A 24,225-nucleotide genomic window follows, 5' to 3' on the forward strand; every position below is an offset into this window, starting at 1 on the left:
CAGCAGAGATAAGTTTTTGAGGAGTGATCTGAAAAAAATGGAGAATAAGAGCTTCATGTGCTATTATTTATGTAAAGTATTAGAAGTCTTATAAGTGCAATTAGGATTCTATTATGCAAGATGTTATAAAAATCAATGGCAGTGAAGCTGGATGATTCATGTATGAGTCAGTTGCAAACCCATAAAAACCTCCCATTAAGTTCCTGATTTAATAATTATTTTTATGAATTGTGACCAAACTCTCAAAACACACGCACTAAAAATAAGATTATCTTAAATAAAGAGGTCAGCCAAAATCACAATGAAATTATGTGATGGAATCTGTGTTTTCATGTTGTTGATTTCTCAGGAGACATTTACAGAGAAAGATCCAGTACTTTTAGTGTTTGTCCTAATCTGAGCCTTCTCAAGCCGAATGAACTATTTATCTGGTCCACATGCAGCACAGTGGTTTTGCACAAGTAAACGAATCATTTTTCTCTAATAATGCAGTATTAATACTAGTTTAACTCTTCAGGTCAAACCTAGACAAACAGGTGGGACTAACATGGTTCTTTAAGATCAAGGGACTCTGGAGAAATAAGATTCACAAAGCTTTTATCATTCCTAACATCTACCACAAGTAGAAATCTGTAAATAACTCTTTGTTTTCCCGCTAGTGATAGAACCTGATGACAGCAGCAGCTCTCTTAAGTAGCCAGCATTTGTACCATTAAAGGGCTTAAATTTAGCATGTGCAATTGTACTTGTAAGTCTTAATACACTTAACTGTTAAGATGTCATAAGCATGCAGGAAGTTGTGCTGTGAACATTTTGCCTTTGTAGTTTCTTTTTTATTTACTAGTTTAGCTGCATTTCAATCTGGATTGCTGAGATTTTCTCCTTGAAATGTTGGACAGCAAGAAAGTAGAGATCTGATCTAATTTCCAGATCTCTCTATATTGATGCACTTTATGTTCACCTGAGAATTTAGGTCTAATCAAGCTCCCAGATCCTTGTATTTTAAATATAGAACATTCATCTACTCTTTAGAAGAATCTACTCTTTAGAATTTAGAAGGTGCACTTCTAATTTCAGGGTGATCTGCTTATCATATGAGGGAATATCATTATGACAGGTCCTGTGGCTTAAGGAGGCTACATCTTCATTTTAAATCCAAGGGTAGCCCTAAGTTGTATGAAAGATTCCTGGCATGTATTAAATGCACTGACCAAATTCTGGTTGGTTTGGAGCTCAATGTTAGCAAGCAAAGTTGGCCTTTTAGGTAACAGCAAACTGTTGAAAGACTCTCCTTCAGGTTTTGTTCCCATTATCTTGTCAGAAAGGAAAGGACAACATCTTTAAAAGTACTTAAGTACCAAGCAAGTGACCCTTCTCTGCTGGAATGCTGCCCCACTAATGATGCAGAGAAGAAAAACAGCCGTTTCTGGCAGAGTTTGCAGGATCTCTCATGCCAAACAAAAACGTCTAAAATGTCTGGTAAAAATAAATATCACTATGAAATTCTGGCACAGGAGATATTTCTGACAGCCAAGACTTAGCTCATCCTGGGGGGTAACCTAAGAAGGCCTGCAATTTTCATTCTTTATTCCTACTCATTGAATGTCCTTGCAAACTTAAGCTGCCAGGCTGGATTATCTATTAGACCAGGTGTCTGTGTGAAAGAATTATCATAAGTAAATGGCTTTCTGTGTGAGCAAGAGAGTAGGCAAATCTGTGTGGGAGTGAGCTGTTGCTTCTTGGGGTGAAGTGAAGCAGTAACTCTGATGGCTGTTCTGGCCAGCTGTTAGGGGAAAGGTGTATTTGTGCACAGTACAGAGATACAGCATATCCAAAGTGCTTGTCTTATAATATCTAAATGGAAGAGCAAATGATGGAAGCTGGGGGGGGGGGGGGGATGGGGAGAATAACCAAAAAACCCTCAACAAAAGAACAAAACAAAAAGAAAGAGATCACAGATGCATTAAAATTCTTGCAAAACAATCCTTGATCTTGAAAGAGTCTGAGTATTAGGGCTGTTGTGAGGGAGCACTTTGGAACCAGGCAGCTATGCAAAAGCTCAAGTCAGTTGTTGGGGTTTTTGTAGTGAAGCACACACCCTGGTATCCCAGTCATTCACTCTGTACTGTAAGAGTCCAGTGATGAATGTTCTTTCCTTTCTGCTATATAATACTCAAGCTGTTTCCAAGAGTAACATCTTTGTGGAGTCACTAGAAGTTGAGGAGCAGTGGATGGGAGATGAAAAGGGTAGTATGCAAGTCACTTAGAGAAGATAATCCATGGGAGACTGAAACAGCAAATTAAGATAATGGCAATTAATTCTAAACAGAATAGAGGGAATGTAGAACTTCTTCCAAAATATAGTAGCAAATGAAGACATTGATTGAGTTTTATCTGAGGAACGTATTTAGATTTCTCTCTTGTCAACTTCATCATGGTAGTTTCTAAACCAGAGCAAAACAGATTGACCATTCTGCCTTTGAAACTAATAATGACATGTTAGTAAGAAAATATCCTCAAGGTTCCAGCCCTTTATGTGTTAAACTCTACACAGTGTTAATGAAAGAGGAGCTGTTCTTTGAACACTTACAGGTTAGCTGTAAAGCTGAGTTCTCTCAAACTCTATGACTAGAGTCCACTTCTGATATTTACTAAGCATATTCAGTGTGCTCTGAGTTAAGCGAAACAGAAACCTGTACTCTCTGTGACAGGGATTTTGCTGTGCATTAAAAGCATGGCTTTGTGCTTGCTGAAGTCATCAATAAAGTTTCCATCAACTGTACTGACCTAGAATGAAGCATAAATGGAAATGCAATACACAAACCTACATTACCTTGAACTCAGCTTGCTAACATGATGCTAATATGTTCAAGAATCCTAAAATCCTAAAATGGCAATGAGATGGCTGGACACAAGTATATGTGGCTAGGAGGGAGGTTGGACATGTGAGCATAGGTGTGGGTGGCTGATTTCAGACTTACGTGGAGGGTGTGTGCAACTCTGGATCTTGCTCCCACCTGTGCTTTTATACAGGTCTCAGTGCTGGTAAGAAGCAATTAATTTGTTCCCTCATTCACATTTATCAAGAACTAATATGAGAGAGGGAGAGGTGTTAAGAGGCATCTCTGATTCAGCCACCTGATAGGAAAGCAGATGGTTGACATGCCATATCTCTTATCAGAAAGACTCAAGGGTTATATCTTGTGCATGCTGGCAGTACTTGCCTAACCCATCATGCCAGTAAGGTATTAGAACTGAATCATCTTCAAGAAAGACAACACTCTTTATCTGTCTGTCTACATTTTTACATCTCCATAGTGGCAGGGCTTCTGCAAACAAGAAAGGGTTGTGAGCTGACGGAAAGACATGTTTATGTCTTTCACATCTATTCCTGTGACTACTTGTTTCTTTTACAAGTATTCTTGTTTTCTGAGAAAGGAAAACTCAGCCCATCAGAAATACTCCACATACTGAGACATAAGGTTACCTTTCTTTCTGATTGTGTGATTGATTGCTACCACAAACTTTTTAACTGAATACAGAGACTATTGATGACAAACCACATTAACAGCTTGAAGTCAGACATTGGTCTTCAGTTCTTTGGAAAATGCTTCTCTGCACAGTCAAAAATTAATCGAGGAGCCACAACTTATTACTTATCCATTTGAATGTGTTTGGAGAATAAAAGGGGTTAGGCTTCTGTCTTCAAACTGAATCCTTCTACTGCTAGCTTTTAAAAGAACATTTTCCTTTTATGTTCATCCTCTTTCCTCGTCTTTTTTTCTGTGCCAGACTCAAGGTATTAAGCTGTGCTGTTCCTAAGGCTAGGCCACAGGCTACCTTTGCAATGCAGACATTGTGCAAGGCCTGGGTAAATGCTATTTCACTGTAGGGAGGAGTCTCAGCAGGAATAAAAGAGGGTGTATTTGCATTATTTTTACATAGACGATGTAAGGGAACCGGCAAAAGAAGGAGCAGAACCAGCTTGCAAGACACCCAGGAAGAGCTACCATCTCAAAGAAAACATGAAGAAAGGTTTGATGTTGTAGGTTGGGTTTTTATTCCCTAGTTTGAAAGTCAATTTACATAAGGTTTGGGGTTTGGGTGTTGTTGGTTAGGTGTTTTCCCCCAGAGTGGAAGATTGAGCAGCCTGGCAGGTTGATTTCAGTCCCACTTTCCAGACACACACACACAAAATGAGGGTTTCAGACGATGAAGCTGCACTTTGGTCATTAAGTCACAAAGGACCTTTTGCAAGATTCTTCCTATTTCAGCTTCTGAATGTAGCCATTTAATGTAATCTTCAGTTCTGCTGTTTTGCACTTAGAATCGATGGTGATTCACAAGATGATCACAGTTTCCCAAAATAAATGTGCAATTGGAATGCGTAAAAGGCAACAGACAGATGAAGGGTGAAGAAAATAAAGTAACACATAAGCTGTAACTTATTAACCTGAACCTGATTTTGTTGTAAATGGTGGTATTGTGGTAATACTGCAGAAGTTGGCACACGGATTACTTTTTTCTTAAGAATAAGTGGGCAAGAATTTGAGAAACACTGTGAAGGACAGTGGTGACAGGGTCTTTACATGTCCAACAGTGAATTCAGAGGCCCAGCTGATAACTGCATCTTCTTATGTATGGGTAAAATCTTGACACTTCACTTACTTGGTATTCTAGGCTACCACCTCTTTGGTTCAGTGGTGATACTGATGTGGAACTGATGTGGGTAATGTAGGAGTAATGATAGAAATTAAAAAGGCCATTGGAAAAAAATGTAGTCTGATAACATGAAAACTGATTTTATCTTGAACTTGGAGCTCTGTTGGGAGCAACTTGCTATTTTCCTGGCTCTTCTGTTCAGTTAGAGGAGCTCACTGGTAATAACAGAATCTGATCAACCAGAGCACAGGGTTTGTAATGATCTTTCCAGTTAGAAGTCTCCAGATTATATCCGTTGTGGAACTTGGGTTTGGGAGCAGTCCCAAAAGATCGCCAAGTCCAGCCTGCACTGCATCAAGACTAAATATATTAAAGCTAATACCAGCAAGCTTACCAAACTTTGCTCCTAAAAATTTCCAGTGGAAGTTTCCAGCCAGCTCCAGTGTTGAAAACCCCTTAGTTGGAATGCTGATCAGCAAAATCTTTTAAGCCTTTCTTGTCACAAATCATGTTACCTCTTTCATGTCTTTCTACTGGAGCCATTGAGGATAACTGATCAACATCTCTCTAATGAGCTCGTGTATATCAGGAAGCTGCATCTCGCTTGAAGCTTTTATTTTCTTGACTAAGCAAATCTAATTCCTTCAGCTTTTTCTCAAAGGGCTTGTTTTTTACAGTCCTTGTTCTTGTTCTTTTCTTGTTTCTCTTCAGCTGTGTTTATATTCCTAAGGTGTTCAACCAGGGACAGACTCAGCCACTTGGGACTTCAGCACCATGCAAAGTTAAGGAATCAAACAAATTGTCTTGCACATGACACACCTGCTGGTGCATTCCAGAACTAAACACATTTTTTGGCAGTTGCACTGCACTGTTGATTTATGTTGTTTGTTAGCCGTACAAGCCTAAGAGCTGTTCTTGCTGTGTTTCTGTCTAGTCAGGAATTCACAATGTTTATTGATGTCCTTCCTAACAATAAGAATTTATATTTCTCATTGCTGTTTTCTTCCTTGTTGTTTTTTTGGACAACATGTCCGATTTGTCAATAGTACTTGGGGTGTCTGATCTCATCCTTCCTGGCGTTTGCATCTCCTGCCATTGTTTTGAGGTTATCAGGTTCTTTATCACAGGCTTTACAAGCATAAATATTGCATCATCTCAGTTGTCAGTGAACATACTAAACAAACAGAGCTTAGGACAGACCCTGAAAGGTGCCTTTGTGAGGTGCATTTGCATTTTGATGACTAACCACTAATGACCACTGTGGTCTCCTTCTATCAGATGCCTGCACACCTTCCACTAGCTGTATTTAAAACGTTCATTCTATGGAAGTGCCTCATGAGATGGTGCCAAAAGCCAGACAAGATGTATCATGTCCATTGCCTTACGCTTACCCAGTGAGCTGAACATCGCTTAAAAAAAGGGAACCTGGCTTAGAGCAAATGTATTTTGCCCATTTTCCATGTGCTTTTTTCATGCTATGAAATCAATTCAGGCTATCTCAAATATTTAAAACACAATTACTCCAAACCTTTCTGAACATAGTAATTAAGCTATCTGATCTGTCATCTAGGAAACTTGATGTGTGGAGAAGCATCTTCCCAAGGAAGGAATGCTTTAAAAATACTTCAACAGGTAAGACCAAAACTGTCCATCCTGTTTTTTCCACTTTTTAAACCTCTTCTTAAGGTCTTTGCAGTTTAAAAATAGTTAAAGTGTAATGTCCCCTTGTAATCCTATCTGGTTCTGCTTCCTTTCTTTCTTCTTCCAGTAACACCGTGTCCTTGGTTTTCTTTTTCCTGACATAGGGTTGCTATTTAAAATGACTCTGAAAATGATGCCAACTTTTAGTATTATTTCATAGTATCTATTTTCTGTCATTGGACTGGTTTATTTCTCCAATCTGTCTATTTGGAGGGGGGAAGAATTATGTCTGGAAATGGTTACTAGGATAATAATCTTCTTCCTGTTCCCTTTATAATGACTGCTGGGTTTTTTTGATTAAGCATGTTGTCATATAAATTAATTGTCCATTATATTTAACTGACTTCTTTCTCATCTGTCTCACAATACTTGTGTTATTTATCATTTATCAGTGATCTATAAATTATTACAAGCTACTTAATAATGTTCCTTACTCATAGCTGTGGGTAAAAGCAACTACCTTGTGCACAGGTTGAAGTGCATTCTGATACTGATATTGTCATTCTTATAGTGAAAGAGGCAAGTCCTAAGCATATGGCTAAGTTTTACCGTCATTATTTAGCAACCCTTCTACTTTTCTTTCACCAAAAATATCCATTTTACACACAATCTACTTTCCAGTTATCTCTCAAAGACCCCACATGGACTCCGGGCTCTATTTAATCATAGTCTTGCATCAACAGGTAGGAAACTGAGAGGTTTATAATACAGATTTCCATCTGCTCAGCTGCAGTGTGTTGAGGAGCTTGTTGTGAAAGCCAATCCTTCGTGCTTCTCTAACATTTCACCAGGGGATTTCAAAATGATTTATAAGACGGATATAATTTAGGGAAGTTGAGCCTGGACAGGAAAGTGATTTAGCAGAATTCAGTGCAATATGCAGAGGACTGGTAAACACACTTAAGCACAAGTGGGTAAAAACATTTGTTTCCTGGGGAGAGAAGCACTGAAGAGCTAACAAGTGAATTTATTTGTGTTTAGGACAATATCTTTCAAGAGGCTTTTGTTTCAAGCACAGGAAAATACTCCTCTCAACTGCTTGGGAGACTGTTCCATGACCTAAGTATATAATTATCAGGAAGTTCTGGGCCCTGTGTCTGTGCTTTATCACATTCAATACTTTGGCATCTGAACTTCTGACAAGCTTCTGTGAGCCTGAAGTCAGCCAGGGCTGCTCTCATTTATACTACCTGAGGATCTAGCCTCAGTAGAGAGTATATATTTAAATGGGGTTTGGTTATGTTGCCCTGTGTTTTAGGGGAATGCAGTAGGGGTCTGGCACATGAGCCAGACAGCAGCCCCCAGCCAGAATGATGTTCATGTTTTCTCTCTCCTAACTTCAACCCGCTGTTCCCAGCTCTTACACTTCAGCCATTCTAAACTCTAGTGTCTTGGACTTTATTCCTTTATGATAATTGCGTGTCATTCCCATGCCTCATTCTGTCCCTGCTTCCCAGTCAGTGTCAGTGTAGAGAGGTTTTTTAATCTCTGCACCTCAGTCAGTCCCCTCTTGGCTACCTGTATTTGTTGTTATTCTTTTGCAGCTTTGTACCCCTTGCCTATCAAATGCACCCTTGGGACAGAACTCAACCCGTTGGACAGGACTCAATGCCATAGTCTACCTGCTATTGCACTCATGCTGTGTAAAGTGGATCTGTTCCTATCTTGAAGCTGTCACTCTGAACATAAAGCAAAAAATCTGCATTTTTTTTTATATCTTAGGGGCCATGTATTGTAACTTTACACACGGTTTGCTGCTTACTACTGTTTGCTGTGGTGTTCCTGCTCTTGGGAGTTCTCCTCCTCAGGGAAGCTCTGTGTTGGATTATTTTTCTTTACATTGAGCTCAGTTTGTCAAGACTCAGTCCCTGGTTTAATTTCATGTTGACGTTTTTAATACTATCCCTTGTCTTCACTGGTTTACACTTTATTAATAGGAGTGGCAGAATTGTCTCAATCACATGCTGTGCTGTTTGCTTGCTCTTGTGATTCTTTAAAGGAGGGGATTAATTGCAGCTTCCTCTGGATTCATCTGTGTGAAGGCTTTAAATAAGACCATTCCTGTCACTGGCCCTTTGGTGTCAATTTGACAAAATTACCATCTCTCCCTGTGGTCCAGGGTTTGGACTATCTGAGTCAGCTTTCCGTTGAAGTTAATACTTTGAAATCAACCGAGATTAATTACTTAACAACAGTTTCTTGCATTGCCAACTCTCTGTATTAAAATGTCAAATCGTGCCACAGAGGATCATAAAACTGGCTTGAAGTCCAGTGAAAGCCTGTCTGCTTTTAAAGGCACCACAGATTCCAGAAGGCACAGGAGGCAATTGTCCAAGTGCTAATTTCTACTCCTACAACCAACGACCCTGGCTCTTTTTTAGGGTACGTGAGATTCATACACCAGCAGCTGTCTCCGGACACTGTGACAGTAACACACCAAACAGCAGAGCGCTTGGCCTGAACGGAGGGGGAAATCAGACTTTTCTCTTGGATAGCAACACATACGCTGGGCAAAGGGCTTGTGAACGTGGTTCTTAGAGGCTCTCAGTTTCTGAAGGGTGCTTGGCAAAAGGGGATGGGGCAGGGAGAGGAGCTCTGCCATTTGTCTTCGGTACAGACAGCTGGCACACGCCGGGAAGCGCGCAGGCACCGGACGGTACCGGTTACCGCTGCAGCGGGCAGCCGGGAGCCCGGAGCGATGCTCCTTGGCGGCGGCGGCGCCGCCGTAGTCGGGGCAGCGAGAGCCCCGATGCCGCTTTAGGGAGGGAGCCGCGAGGGCGGGCAGGGGCCACGGGCGCGGGCTGAGCCCGGGGCGGTGGCGGTGGTGATGGTGATGGTGATGGTGATGGTGATGGTGATGCTGCTGCTGGTGCGTGCGTGTCCCAGTGCGGCGCCGGGACCGCCTCTGCCGCGCCGAAAGTTTTCCAAGTGCCTCGGCGCTGGGGGGGGAGCGGGGCGGGGGCTGCCCCGGCGGGGCTCCTCCTCCGGGGCCGGGCCTGGGCCGGGCGGAGCGGGGAGCGAGCCCCCAGCCCCGGAGCTGCCGCGGCTGCTGAGGGAGCGAGCGGCGGCGGGGCCGGGACGCCGAGCGCAGAAGGAGCCTGGGACGTCGCAGCGGGCGGCCCGGGCGAGGGACCGGGGCGCTGCCACCATGAGGCTGCGCGGCGGGAGATGCCTCCTGCCAGCGCCTCCGCAGCTCCTGCTGCTGCTGCTGCTGGGAGCGCTGCTCCGCGCCAGAGGTAAGCGGCTGCCGCGGCACCCTCCGCCCCGCGGGGGGCCCGGCGGTGGGGAGCCCTGTCCCGCCGCGCCGCTCACCTGCCCGCGCCCGTCGGGCGGGAGCCGAGCCGAGCCCTGCCCTGCCTTGCCCCGTCGCCGGGCTTTGTCCGCGCCCCGTCCCGCGTCCGGTTCTCGCCTTCCCCGAGCCCTGCCGCGGCGGTGGGAGCCGGGTCCCCGGCAGGCTGGGGCGCGGGTCCCGGCTGCGGCGCGGAGCCCACGCGGCCGCTGCCCCCCGCGGAAGTTGGGCGCGGGCTTTGTTCCCGCGGTGCGAGCGCCGGGCCGGGCTGCGCTGGGGCGGGCGCGCAGGTTGCCTCGGAGGCTGCCGTGCCCGGCGTGTCGGGACAGCCGCCGCTCCGGAGCAGGAATGCAGCCGCGCACCCGCCGCGACGGGCCCCTTAAAGGTACAGCCCGGCTCCCCGGCGGCGCCCAGGGCTACCTGCCTCGGGTCGGAGGAGCCCGGGAGCCCTCCTCTGCCGCTGAGGCTTGGCGGAGTGCGGCGGCCGGGGTCGGAGCGGCACCAGGAGTGGCGAGGGCAGGAGTTGGCTGCGGTGAGGGCGAGCAGGGAAGCAGTTCCATGAAGTCTGCCGGTGAAAAACTTATCTTTGTGGTTGCTCTATCAACTGAAAAGCAATTGCTGTTTCTTCGTTGTGTGCGGTAGTGCTTTCTTTTACAAGTGCGCCCGGTGGAGGAGAAAACATCTAAACGCTTCGTGGAACTGTTTATAAAGAGTTGGAAGGCTTTTGGGGGAGGGGTGTGGAGAGGAGATCCGTACCTCATTTCTCTCCCTGCGCTCCTTTGGCAGCTGCTGTATAATTTCACCCATCCGTTTTCTCCTGTGCTGCTCTGAAATTACAGGAAGCATTTGCAGTAGTGCTGCTGACCTCCATCGTTCTCCAAGTATTGCCTCTGGGGCACAATCATACGGAGTTTGGGTTTCAAGTAATTTTATTTCTCTTCTAACAAGAAACCTAATTGCAGTCAGCTTCGAAGAAGGTGATAAAGCAGCTTGGAAAGGGCTGCAGTCCTGTGGATCAGAAAGTCTGCTTTATAGAAAACAGAAGTACTCTTTAGTTCCCAAGCTCCGCGCAGATACTTTGCTACAGCCTAGGAGGGAGAAGGATCTAAAGCATAGATCTTAGTGTAGGTGCAGATGTGGATGTGTTTTATTTTGGCTGTTACCCAGGTGCTCCTAGTTAATGTGTCTGGGCTGTTAACAGCCATGTGGGGGATGTCTGATAGTAAAGTGCAGCTTTGCTTGTAGGTGGTTGTGCCTTGATGTCTCTGGGACACTCTTTATGGCAGTTTGTCTCCCTTTCAAGTCGTTCTCCCACCAGTGCACTTTCCTGTGTCCTCTTGTCAAGTGAATGTGCTTTTATGATTGGATGTGCCAACTGTTTCCAGAAGTGAGCATCCTCTTTCCTTCATGCCAAGATAAGCTTTGTGATAAGAATTCCTGAGCAATTTTTTTCCTGTTTGAAGCAAGGAAAAACATGAGGAGGTGGCGGAGAAGATGCCAAAGTCTGTGATGAGTTTGTGTTCCTCCCCTTAGCTAGAAACTTTTCATTGTTGTCCCTTACGAGTACACATGGGGGATAGTGTGCAGCTGAACTGTCACAAAGCTTCTGCAGCCACAGAACTCATGGTGCCAAACAGGTAAATGGGAAGAAGCACTTGGTCATTTACCTCTGTGCTTCAGGACAGGAGCAGGTAAAGCAATCAAGTCTGCAGGGTGACCTTTGACCCTCTTTTGGTGGATGGTGGCAGTTAAAACTAGAGAAGACTGCATCAAAAAAAGAGGTCTCTGAGTATTCTGAGCTCTTGACAGCGTGTTACAGGTAGAAGTGCGTGTAGAGGGAGAATGTGAAGCTAATGGCACACGCTGCTGGTGCATGGTGATGAAGGAGGGCCTGGTGTTGTGATGGTCTGTGTTAGTGTGAATACAGAATGTCACAGAACCTGTCTGGGTGATGTGCTTGCCCTGGAGCCCTGCCAGAAGAATACATGGCTAATATCAGAGCTTTACTCCCCAGACACTGTAGGGTCACAAACCTGAATGTGATACCTCTCCAGGAGCACAGTTTGCAGTGGGAATTGCAATCACTGCTTGGCATTGCTGTTGGTTCCACAGCTCTCAGTCAGGTGCAAAATGCCTCTTCTCCTGTTATCAACTTGGAGCTGATAATATTCTACTTGCTGGGTGTGCTGAGGGCACCTAAGTTTACTACTGATCAGGTTGGATGATACTCACAGATCTCATGATCACTCTGAATTACCTTGACTGTCTTTGTCACAGTGGTGGCGGCACTGAGTGACATCCCCACTCTTCTAAAATGAAGAGTAAGATGCTGCAGGATGCTGACAAATGGTGGTGATGGTGGGGTTTGGTTTTATTTATTTTACTTTTTTAAACAATTCTGTATCTACTAAAACGTGATAATGTTTGTAAAAAAGCATAAAGCAGAAATCTTCCATTATAAGGTTAATATTATAAATTCATTTATTTAGTGTGGATAAGAAGTTTCCTTTCATGCTGTTTTTCCAAAAGCTTTGTTGTGTGCTTTACTGCTGTTTTGTGCAATAGAAAATCCCTTCTTGCGTCTTGGGAGTGTGGGTGTATGCAGCAACCAAATTACTAGGTACTTAGTTACATAAAGTGGTTGCATTTCCAGAGTGTCTTGTGAACCTTGAAGAGGGATGTTCTGTTCATGTGGGCCGCAAAATGGGATTTCGGAAAACTTGGGAGCTGTTTTTCTACATTGTGTTCATTGAAGTTCCAAAGAAAAAGTGGTTGGATGTAAATCCAGTTATCCAGTTGTTTGTAGTTCAAGCCAAAAGCAGTACTTGCTGGATGTTAAGTAGAGAAAGAAATGGAAGTGATTTGTATTTTTTACTCCTAAAAACCTGTAGGTCTCCAGACTGGTGAAATTAACATTAAAAAATAATTACAGCATTAATTCTATGAGAATGATCTGTAGTCAGATAGTCCTCTCCAGTCTTCCTGCTCTCTTGTGAAACAGGCAAATATTATCCTTGTTTTGTAAATGTGGAAGTGAAGTAGAAATTGTTTTGCCCAAGGCCAACTCTATTCGCCCTAGAATGCGACTTACCATTGAACACAATGGAATATATGCTTCATAACACTTACAAAAGCTGATAAAGAGATGTTATCTTGGAAACCAGTCAAGGTCTGAAAAGTAGGCTTAAAAAGTAACTGCACGTCCTACACCTTCATTGAATTCTGCTGCTTTTGACTTGTGGCTATTTCTTGTTTTAATAAGACTTCTATTTCTCTTTCTGATCAAAAGATTCATTAAAGCACAGACGTTTTATTGACTCCCTCTTGGAAAGGGTGAATTGGGAAGTAAAGTAATGTTAAATGTATAAGAAGAGTGGACATTTATTTCTCTAGTCCTCTTCTTATTTCCTCTGTAACTGTTTGTGATGTTATCTTGAAGGGGTTTACATAATAGGGTGATACATGGAGGCACACTTAAACTGACCATCTTTTAAGATGTCTGGCTTTACCTGTTACAACATCCAGAGCTGGAGCTCTGGCAGGCAGCAAACCCACTCCAGGGACTGGCACACTGTGTGCAGTTTCACAGGAATCACGGCAGAGAGCACTAACAGCAGTTGTCTTCTGTGAATCTTATGTGTTTGCTGTAAAGGCTCTTGCTTTCACATCTGTAAAGCCCATGGGTCTTTACCATGGCTATTGTGTTAGGCATTACTCTTTTATGGGATATTTTGTCTCTACTGCGTGGCACTGTGATGCTTCTTGAAACTCTTCTTTTTATATCTTCCCTGTAGATTTTCATTTTGGTTCGGTTGATATGCTGGAGGGAAGGGATGCCACCCAGAGGGACCTTGACACGCTTGTGAGGTGGGCTGATGCCAACCTTACGAAGTTTAACCATGCCAAGTGCAAGGTCTTACACCTGGGTCAGAGCAATCCCAGGCACAGCTACAGACTGGGCAGAGAAGAGATTCAGAGCAGCCCTGCAGAGAAGGACTTGGGGGTGTTGGTTGATGAAAAACTTAACATGAGCCAGCAGTGTGCGCTTGCAGCCCAGAAAGCCAACCGTATCCTGGACTGCATCAAAAGGAGCGTGACCAGCAGGTTGAAGGAGGTCGTCCTGCCCCTCTGCTCTGCTCTCGTGAGACCTCACCTGGAGCATTGTGTGCAGTTCTGGTGTCCTCAACATAAAAAGGACATGGAACTGCTGGAACAAGTCCAGAGGAGGGCCATGAGGATGATCAGGGGACTGGAGCACCTCCCATGTGAAGATAGGCTAAGAAAGTTGGGGCTGTTCAGCCTGGTGAAGAGAAGGCTGCGTGGAGACCTCATAGCAGCCTTCCAGTACCTGAAGGGGGCCTATAGGGATGCTGGGGAGGAACTCTTCATTAGGGACTGTAGTGACAGGACAAGGGGTAACGGGTTAAAACTTAAACAGGGGAAGTTCAGATTGGATATAAGGAGGAAATTCTTTCCTGTGAGGGTGGTGAGGCACTGGAATGGGTTGCCCAGGGAAGTTGTGAATGCTCTGTCCCTGGCAGTGTTCAAGGCCAGGCTGGACAGAGCCTTGGGTGGGATGGTTTAGTGTGAGGTGTCCCTGCCCAAGGCAGGCGGTTAGAACTGGATGATCTTAAGGTCCTCTCCAGCCCTAACTATTCTATGATTCTATGATTTCCCTATACTAAAGATACTAACTCTATGGATCCAGGGGCTTGTGATTCCATAGGCTCCTGGTTTATTCATGTTGCATATCTGGTTGCTCTGGGACTGTTACCTTGGGAGTATTTGGCTGCTGTCCTGTTGTGGGTGAGTTTGTGTTCAGGTTTTTCAGCTGTCCAGGCATTTTTTGCCTCTGTTACGCAGAACTGCTTGTTAAATGCTGAAGAGTTCCAGCCTGTGTGTTTAGTCTAAGAGACTCTTGAGCTGCAGTCAGTGTTTCTGTGAGGAGCAGAACTCCTCCGTGGCTGCTGTGAGCCCAGATGAAAGGAGACTCAGTATATAAGGGCAAGAAAATAAGTTTTCATAAAGTCTTTATTAACATCAAACAGAGCTGAAGTTTGTGGCCATTTGTCTTGCTAAATTGTGGATGACTGAAACTCCTTGGATCAAGGAATTGTTTGTTGTTTAGAATAGAAGAAAAAGAAAAAAAGGGGATTGAACAGCCGGAAGCCTTCTGATGACATGAGATATATGCCAATAGCAGGATGCTTAATGTTAGCACAACTTTAGGTTGTGAAAAGCAGTAACAGAAGCTTTTCTTTTTCCTGAGGTTCTTGGGTCATGAGGTTTTTCTGCATTTAGTCACCAGTCAGCAAGTCACAAACCATTAAGATTAACGGGCAGCGTTGTATGTGCATGTTCAATGTTTGTCCTGCAAATTGCAGTTTTGTCAAAGACTGTAGGACCAAAGACTGTGCAGGCTCTTGTTTCTCAAGCTGTTGTATGTTAACAGCCACTTTCTGATGTTGCAATACTCAGAACTAAGAAGCACCAGATTTTTCCCCCGGATGGGTTAGAATGACAAGAAAATCCATCTCTCTGTACTATGGTGATGAGGTTGTTTAAAGAGCTGTCGTCCAGCAAAGCTTCCAGGAGGGAACATGTTTGCCTTAAAACAGACCCCATGTTCTGCAGTGTCAAGGTGAAGTTTTACTTCTGGAGTTCAGTTTGTCAGCGGTGAGATGTTATCTTGACTCCAAGCAGGGGAGACCCCTCTGCTGGCTACCAGCGTGGTGACTTCCTCCATATGCCCTAGCAGGGCATAGTCTTCTGTGTGTCTTTGTTAGTGCCTGACAGCCCCTCCCAGCTGCTGGAGCTTTCTGTTCCTATTGCATAGCAGCAGTTCTTTAATCAGAAATCTTGTTAGTATTCAAGGATAATTGATCCGACTCTCTGGCAGGGGGTGGGGACCCAGCCTTGCATCCTTCTCCTACTTGCCACCCCCAGTTTGACCCCTGTTGTCTCTTTGTTTTCTCCTGTTAAGTTTGTGCCAGTGATGTGTGTGTGCTGTTTTTCCAAGCAGCCTGAAGTTGGCTGTAACCAAGAGCAGCAGTTAAATAGAGCCCGATTTCCCCGCTTCCTGGCGTTCAGTTGTTCAGCTCCATTTTCTGGTCTTCTGTGTTTTTGATTTGCAGAGAAGGAACTTACTTGGTGCCCCCGGGCATCTCTTAAACCCATTAGAACAAACTCCATTATTTCACTGTACTTAGAAATCCTCCTCCTTTAGTCCCAGCATCCATCAAAATAATGTATCCTCTGTAAGGCCCTCTGGAAAATGTTTAATAGGATCTTTTCAAACTCAAGGAGAGTTCCAGTTGGGAAGGGGGAGGGGAGAAGGCTAATGGAAGATCTGACTGTGACTTGCAGTAAGCCTGAACTTGGCCCGTGTCAGCTCTCCCTTCACCTCCATGCTGAGGGAGTGCTGAACAGAGCGGATCCAACACTGGGATCAAAGCTGGAAACAAAAGGCTTTGGGAGAAAAATTTCCCGTCTGGCCAAGAGGCAGCCACACAAAGGTGGTGCATAATTTATCATTCGAGGTTTATTTCTGCTGTGCTCCTTCTGGAGAGGGAAGGAAAAAAGAAGTGACTCTCCTGCTGTTTCAAAGGGGATAAGTGATGGCTTTGGAGACTGGAAGCAGGCAGCAGCTAGAGATACCATGGAAAAACTTTCTCAGTGCCGTTTGTACACAGCTCCTCTCTTCTCAGACGTTGTTTCTGTTGGGGGTGGAACCCTGTTCTTGCCTTTTGGAGTTTCAAAGGGTACTTTTAACTGCTCTGGTCATTCCCTCATTCCGAAGTCTCAGTGTGTGGAGTGGAACCGCTCTTGGCAAAACCAAGTTCTTTGGATTTTTGAGGTGTTTTTCTTATCTTAAGGATTGGTCTAAGTGCTGTGGCTCTGTGTAGCATGGAGGAACAGGTTGCGTTTGCCCAAAGGGTTTATAGTCTAAACTGGACATCTGACGCTTGATAAGGATCAGGGATATGATTATTCTAGTGGGATAGATAAGGTCCAATATTAAAAGAGCATAGCATACCATTCTAATTAAATTTCCTTTAGCTTTTGCTTAATGGGAAAAGCTTCTCAAAGTTTTTCATTCCAATTGTGTCTTAGAATGAGGATAGAGATTTTAGGGTAGGAGTTGACATCAAAGACTACTGAAAGCTGGTAACTGTGGAAATAGGATGAGGAAGCAGATGCGAGAATAAACCATGAGAAGAAGGGAAGGGGGTATAGAAGTACAGGTATTAACAGAAGCGAAGATAGGCATTTTGGAAGTGAGAGCCAAGGACTTGAGCTGGCAAAGGAACAGAAGAGCTGTGTAAGGAGATCCAAGTAGAGTAATTATATGGGATCTGATGTCAGAAAGAGTGGTTAATTAGGTAGCATAAAAGATGGAAGTTTTGAAAGTGTAGATGAGCATTGAGCAGCATTTAACTGCTCAGGCAGGGAAAGCTTTATTTTAGTAATGCTTTAGAGGAGGATGTGACAACTTGTAGGGACCCTCAACAGTAGAGTCCCTGACCTAGTGGGGTGAGTTTATCAAATAGCAGGAGCTTAGCAGTAGGATTAGACCAACAGTATGAGAGGGAGACCAATAATGGTATGGTGAGATAGTTCCACCACCACATCTATCTGCAGTGATGGAATGTGAGACCTGCCAGGCCTGGGGGCACATACAGCCTGGAGGGTTTTTGAGTGGGATGTCTGATGTCCGGGAAGGTCTTTTTGAGGACAGTCCTGTCTGGAAAAGTGTTTTAAACGGGAAGGCAGAGTTGAAAGGAGAAGTTAGGAGGTTGAAGATGATTGCCTGGAAAAACATGTAAAGTGAGAACGGGAGATCCTCTGGGGTTGGAAAGGAGTCTGGGTACAGAAGCAACAAGAGTGGTGGCAGAAAATAACACCTTTCCTGGAAAAGGAGGCTACTTCTCTTCCTCTTCTCCATTAAGAATTGCCATATGAAGGAGTGAGTCTCTAGTGAGAACTGTTAAAACAAACGTGATGTTCTCGGCCTCCTCTGAAGGAAGCAGCATTGTGTGACTACGCAAGAAGGTTCCAGGGAAACACACTCCGCTCCTTTAGCCTGAATCTCCAGCTCCATCAGTTCTTTTGACTTGGTGACAGCTGGTAGTGTCTGGGAGAGGTTCTTGCCTACGGTGCAGCCATCCACTGTAGCAGAACCGTGTCTCATGGGATCCAGGATTAGACTAAAATAGACACACCTCTTTCTTTTTTTCCCTTTATGCTCCCACCCAACTTTAGTTCTGAATTTCCATAACTGCTGAATAGTCAAATCCTTTCTTTGCAACTCTGAGGGCAGGGAAGAGGATGAGAAGTCTCCGGATTGTAATTTCCTGCTCCTGTTCCAAGCTCCCGAGGATGAATCAGGAGGTGGGATAATTTTCTGAATTAAAATCCCATTTGTTAAGACGAAACCAGATTTACTGCTGCCCTTTCTTTGTGATTCAGAGGCTGCAGCTTCTTCAGGCTTGACAAATTTGGGAGATGAGGTTTTTGAGGCCTCAGAGATTGTGTTCTTCTCATGTGCTTTTTGAAGCCTGTTACTCTTGAAAAGCCCGGGTTGTGTTTCTTATGGCTGCAGGACATCCCCCTCATTTGTGCTGCCTTTTAAAAAGGGCCTTGATCAGCAACGTACCTGTTGGCAAGAGGAGGAACATAATAGGTCTGTCTGTGAGAGAAAACTGGAGAGTTGTCAGCGTGGCAAAGGGAGGGAGATTGGAGGCTGCCATTCCAGAGGCTTTAATAGCCAAGAAGCAGGAGAGCGTAGTCATTGGCAAACAAGAATGCTAGTGGACTATCTGCTGTTTAGTCATGGATCTCACCTAGAAGTATTCAGTATCTAAATCTTACAAAGTGTAATGTGGGAGTTGGTGGAAGATAGGTCAGGTCTCCTGATCAGGATACTAGTCATTGCCTTGCAAAGTTTAATGCAAGGAAAGGGCAGGTTGAATTGAGAGCTGTATCCGTGCAGAGTCAAAACGGTGAAGGGATTTTTCTTGGGCATTGACTTGGAAACAGGGAAGGATGGAACTGGGCTGGTTGGCGAGGTTACAGCCCTTTGCTTGGCCTGGGGGAACACTGCCCCTGGGTCTGACATCTGTCCTGTGCCAGTGAACAGCAGCTGCAGGAGGGTGTTCACTCTTGAGCAGCTGATTCCGGGGCAGTCGTCTCCACCACAGGGGTGGTAACCTCAGGCATTGTTCCAGTTTGAACTGTCAGCACTGCATGTAGGCCTTTGTTCACTGCATTTTTGAGTGTAAGGAAGAATTCGGACCTGTGGTCAGCGTTACCTTAAACAACAGAAGCCCTTTAGGCCTTTCAGGTGTTTGTTGTGTTTGGTTTTTTTCCAGGTCCAGGGTTCTGTTATCTGGTGGATCCCGTCTCTGCCTCAGCTCCCCTGGAAGGGCACATTTGTCACTGGTAGTTACATTGTGTGATTTCTGTGCTACCAGGACTCAAGCAGAGAACAACAACCTTGTTGATCCCTGCCTTCCGCAGTCTTCCACCACAAATTCCTTTGGCTTGCAGTAGCTCATCCACCCTAAGACAAACCTGTTGTTTCTCTGAGGTTTCTCTTGTTTGTGACCTGCCTACTGTGAACTGGAAGATGAGCAGCTGTAATCTATTGCTCTTCATGGGAATTCCAGACTAGAACAACATCAGCTAATTTCTTAGGTTAAGGTTTCCAGTCAGTTGTGTTTTACATACTTCCTTTTGTGCTTGGTATGGTTAGTTCTTCACCCACAAGTCTTCAGAAGTTTGGGAACAAATATTTAAGCTGGAAAGGAATGTCTAATAAAAATGGGATAATTCATGTGGTACTCTAGTAATGTTTTGTTGGTTGTGCTGGAGAAGCAAACTCTTGATGGCAGTAATATGTATGCTGGAGGAAGAAGAGAAGCTGAGATGATTGCTTTCTGAGAAATAGCTATGAGCGATTTTTGTGCTGCAGATGCTTTAGAACAGACTGGCAGTGAAGAGGGGGTGGCAGGCAGGCACTTGAGTACTTCAAACGATTGGCAAAACCCCCTGTTTAGCTTGATCAGGTACACAAGTCCAAATCTAACAGGTCCAGTATAGAACTAATGGGAGCTACTGGGCAAACGAAACCTATGTACAATCCATCAGTTGCAGGATATAAATAAACAGTACTCAGCCAGAAGCCTTCGAGCAAAGAAGGGAGTGAGACTGGGTGACATCTTTGGTATGTACATCTTGACTTACCCGCTCAGGCAGAGCAGCCTCTGAGCTCAGGCTTCCGATTAAGTGACTGGGACAGCTGCCAGAACACCTGCATTTGCTGGCTAATGTACTGCAGTGCATTGGTGCTGCAGGTTAATCTGGGAAGGTCATGGAGTGGGATCTAGGTTAGTTTGGGTTTTTTTCTTGACCAATGTCATAACAACGTGCTCTGCATTCTGTATGTCAAGATCTTAAAATCAGTGTGGTGGTGATGCTACAGCTGTCTATCAAAGGAACGAGGGTCATCAGAGTTACGCCGTGGAAGACCAGAGATGCCTAGGGAGCCAGGTTTTCTGACTTTGCATACTGAAGTCTTTAAGGTATGTGCTGTATTGCCCTGTGCCCTTTAGAGGCAAGCAGAAGGGGAGTGACTCGCAGGAGGGAAATGACAGTAACTCCATAAGGAGAGAATTATTCCATTGCAGGATAGGGCTGGGCTGAGGTGGGCATGCAGCATGGTCCCTCTACAGGCCCGCACTGACCAGCCTCAGGAGTCCTTGCATGCCTAAGGCTCTGTGTCAGCGTGGCTGTGCTGGCTATGTGGTAGCCCTAGCAAGTGAGACACATTTCAACTACTCAAGCCATGAGAACCGAATACAATGCCGAGGTTTTCCTGCTGTACTATTTGGTGGCAAATAAAACATTTGACTCCACAAGAACCAACTCCGGAGCTCTGTGTGTTCTTATACTTGTAACTGAGGGGAAGTTAACTTTCTTTAGTTCAGATGTACAAAGACATGATAGAACTAAATCTGTGAACTCTGTATGGTGATGGCTATAGAACAGAACTGAAAGGATTTTCATTGCTGATCTTTGCATAAAAGAAACTTGGTTTCTGTTTTGGTCAAAGCAGCAAAAGCTGCCTCTACCTAAAAGGACTAGAGGACTGTAGGCTGAAACGAAGTGAAAAAGCTGTCCACTCTTACAACAGCTTTCTTTCTGGGATTTGGCACTCCTTTTGAGGCTAATGGAGCAAATAACTGAATCCAGAATCCATCTGTTTGAGAAACTAGTCTAAATCTAAACCAGAACACAAGTTTCTGTAACAGAAAGTCCAAGCCTACTAGCCAACTAGGCTGCCACAAGTTATTGCGCAAAGTTGTCGTGCTGGCAGATAGTACCAAATGAAATGTGCAGCGTCAAGTGAGACTCTTACCAAATACTGAACTGGCATGTGCAACTTCGAGTTGGATACACGGAGAGCATCATAAATCAAACAGAAGATGACTGGGAAAGAGAAGGAAAAGGGAGGCTGAGAAGGAAATCTTCTAATCCTGTGCGTAAAATATAGAAGAAGATTAGAGAGAGCAAGAAAACACTTCTCTTACTAGATATAGAACACTGTTCCTTGGAATATTTTCATTTCTGTAGTTGGACTCTATGTCATGAAGCCTTCTCTATTGAAACGACTGTAGAGGCTGTCCCTTCGTATGTTGAATTCACTTCTGGGAGAAACTCAAGTGTGCTGTCTTTTACATGTGGGTAACACTTGCAGAGCTTGTTTTGCCAATAAAAGTGTCTTTGAATTGACTGTGGTGGGATGTGGTGCGAGTTCTGATGTGACATGAGGCTCTTTGTAAGTGCAGATTTTGATGAGAACTCATCTCTAAAATCTCTAGTAATTCTGTTTTCTTGTTGCTGTTGTGAATTGGCTCCTTCCTTTCTGTGGTCCATTGTTGTATGGTTGATGTTTGAAAATGAAATGTCTTCCATCTGGTTAAGAAATGTGATTTATCCTTGGAGGCTTGAACTGCTGCCTTTGCTAATAGGAAATAAACAATATTCCAACTGTCCCTAATTATCACCCACTTGCTTCCCTGCAGATCCATGTCTCTTGCAAAGGGCACTAGAAAAAATTACTTGCGGATCATGAGTTGCATTTTTTCCTGTCCTCTGTTCCTTCATCTCTATCAACATAGTCCTTTCCTCCTGTTTAAACTGTGTAAATTAAACATGCTGCTTAGAACAACTGAACAATGGGATGGACAGTGGAGATGTGGCTGGTCAGGGGCTTGTTTCAGGTGATATTCAGAATGAAACTGGAAATGACTTACCCTGGCATGTTGCTGCTCTGGAGTAGGGCTCAGTATAATCCCACTTTATGGGAAACATTTTCTTCAAAATACAGTTTTATGGTAATACAAAGCCTGTGTTTTGGAATATCAGGATGAGAGGAGTTTCTGTTCCTGCTGCCTTTTGCTTTCAGTAAACTTGATATCTCTCAGAGAGGAGTATTTTTGGTGGGGTGCTAGGATGCTGTCACTGCTGAGGATTGTTCTCTGCCCACAATATACAGTTTCATGTTACACCTCTTCTGGTGTAACTGTGGGTTGCCCCACAGAGTGGTCTCTCCCCTATTCCCTTTGCTGTATCTGAGTGTATATCTGCTAGCTGAATTGGTTCAGCTTGTTGATCTGTCACAGAAGGAACCCACCCACAAAATGGTGAAATGAGTGATACCACAGGTATTGGTGTGGTATTGGCAAGCTGAAGGGAATTACTCTTTAGTGAGTTGTCAGTGTAGACCTGATGGAAGGATGGAGGGAGCAAGACCAACCATTTTCTTTTGGCACTGCCTTGCTGCTACTTTGCTTTGCCTTAATAATTAAGAAGGCTTTTCCTGGAAATAAAGGAAGGTGAGAATTCAAGCCCAAGATTTGGTTTCTGTGGCTCATGTAAGCGTAGGCCTCTTTATTGTGTTGTATGACAGTCTTAGTATTGTGTCCATGTGTGGTGAAAGATCAACCTATAGATGTTGCAGCTGGTGCAGTACCTTAATTGGTGATGCCTCTGTGGTGGAAACTTGTATTCATTAAGACTGGAAGCATAGACCTACTGTCTTGTTTCACTTGGGCTAACACAGGCTTACGTTCTGAGTTGTTGCCAGAGAAACTGTCAAGCTAAATATGAAAAGCTTTATGTCCTTGCTAATGTCTTGACTCTTCTTCCTTAGTCTTGCCTCTTAAATGAGTGATGTCTAGCAGAGAGTTAGATTTTGACCCTTATTTGCAGAATCTGCATCCTCCTCCAGAGCTGGTGTGGAAATGGCAGCATTGATGCTGAGTGTCTGGTTAGTCAAAGGCAGATGGAGCTCGCTGTTTGGAAACATAAGCTGCCTAAATGGCCATCCCTGTTCTCCCTCAACGAGTATGTGACAGGCTGAAGGGAAGCATCTACGTGGGCTGAATCTCACACATGAGTTGTCAATTGGATCATGTAAAGGTTCACTCTGATGGAAATCAGAGCTTTGCAGTGTTACACGCAGTGTGTGCATACAATAAGGACAGTCTACTCTGAAGAGTTTATGATTTCTACATGCAATAAATTGACAGATGTATCGAATAACAAGAGAAAACCCCACAATGATTAACATAGTAAATAGGGGTTCCACTTAAATGCTTTGCCTTTTAGTCTCAACATACAGACTTGTTCTGTCCTTTCCATCTCCAAAATATCTTTCTATTGAAACTGGCTTTCTCTTCATCTTCCCCTGCTCCCCTCTGACATGCTGCATATAGCATTATCACAATTAAATAGACACATTTGTTGCATCTGGGGTCTGATGCTGGGTGAGTGAAAACTCTTCTCAGATATAGTGCCCTTCTAAGAGGATCTGGTTGCTGGTTTTGTTCTAGACAGTGTATGTTCCTGTTGTCTGCCATTGTGTTCAATAAATGGTTAGCATTAGTCTAATGAGGGGTATCATATCTGAACATGCAGCTCCCAAAGATCTCTTCTGCCTCTGTGACTCTTCCACCCTTTCCCCTATCCTGACTGCAGCAGCTCTTAGGATGGATCACAAATGGATATTTAACCATGTAACCACAAAGGTCAGGAAATTTGAGAACCGAAGCATAACTTGGACTCGGTCAGGAATCCAAGTGTTAAACCCTGCATTCCTGAACTGGGATAGTTTAGTGTGGCTAACTTTAAATAATGATTATTGAATGTTCCTTTTTGCTGCTTTGTAGCAGCAAGCTAAATTGCTGGGTAGAAGTCTGTAAATACGTAACTGGCTTCAGTAGCTGTATTTACCCAATAGCTTAAGTGGTTTTCCCCATAACCTTTGGAGATCATCTGTACAGAACTTAATATGGGAACGTCCTCTTTGTAAGCTACGACATAAAGGTTCTCTATGATTGTTGGGCCAGGTGTGCTAATGGCTGGGTTGCCTTCCTTTTCCTTTTGGTCACTCTAAGGATAGTTGTCAACTTGATTTTGGAGCCTACAGATTTTTTTCATGCAAGGGTGAAGAACTGAGCCATGGGGACTGGTTGCTTAAGAGCTGCTTTTTTTCCCTGCGTACTGAA

At 44.3% G+C, this 24,225-nt stretch overlaps 1 protein-coding gene across 2 annotated transcripts in view; it reads left to right on the top strand.

Moving 5' to 3' along the window:
* The first annotated feature begins 9,323 nt into the window (after window positions 1–9,323).
* LRP4 (LDL receptor related protein 4) overlaps window positions 9,324–24,225 on the top strand; it is an 84,532-nt gene continuing 69,630 nt past the window's right edge. For both annotated transcript variants that reach the window (XM_065683231.1, XM_065683232.1), the window contains exon 1: window positions 9,324–9,599. In XM_065683231.1, coding sequence (XP_065539303.1) covers window positions 9,512–9,599 — 88 coding nt within the window. In that variant the 5' untranslated portion in view covers window positions 9,324–9,511. The remainder of the gene's footprint in view (window positions 9,600–24,225) is intronic.

This window comes from Lathamus discolor, chromosome 6 (assembly GCF_037157495.1).
Source record: "Lathamus discolor isolate bLatDis1 chromosome 6, bLatDis1.hap1, whole genome shotgun sequence".
Classification (NCBI taxonomy): domain Eukaryota; kingdom Metazoa; phylum Chordata; class Aves; order Psittaciformes; family Psittacidae; genus Lathamus; species Lathamus discolor.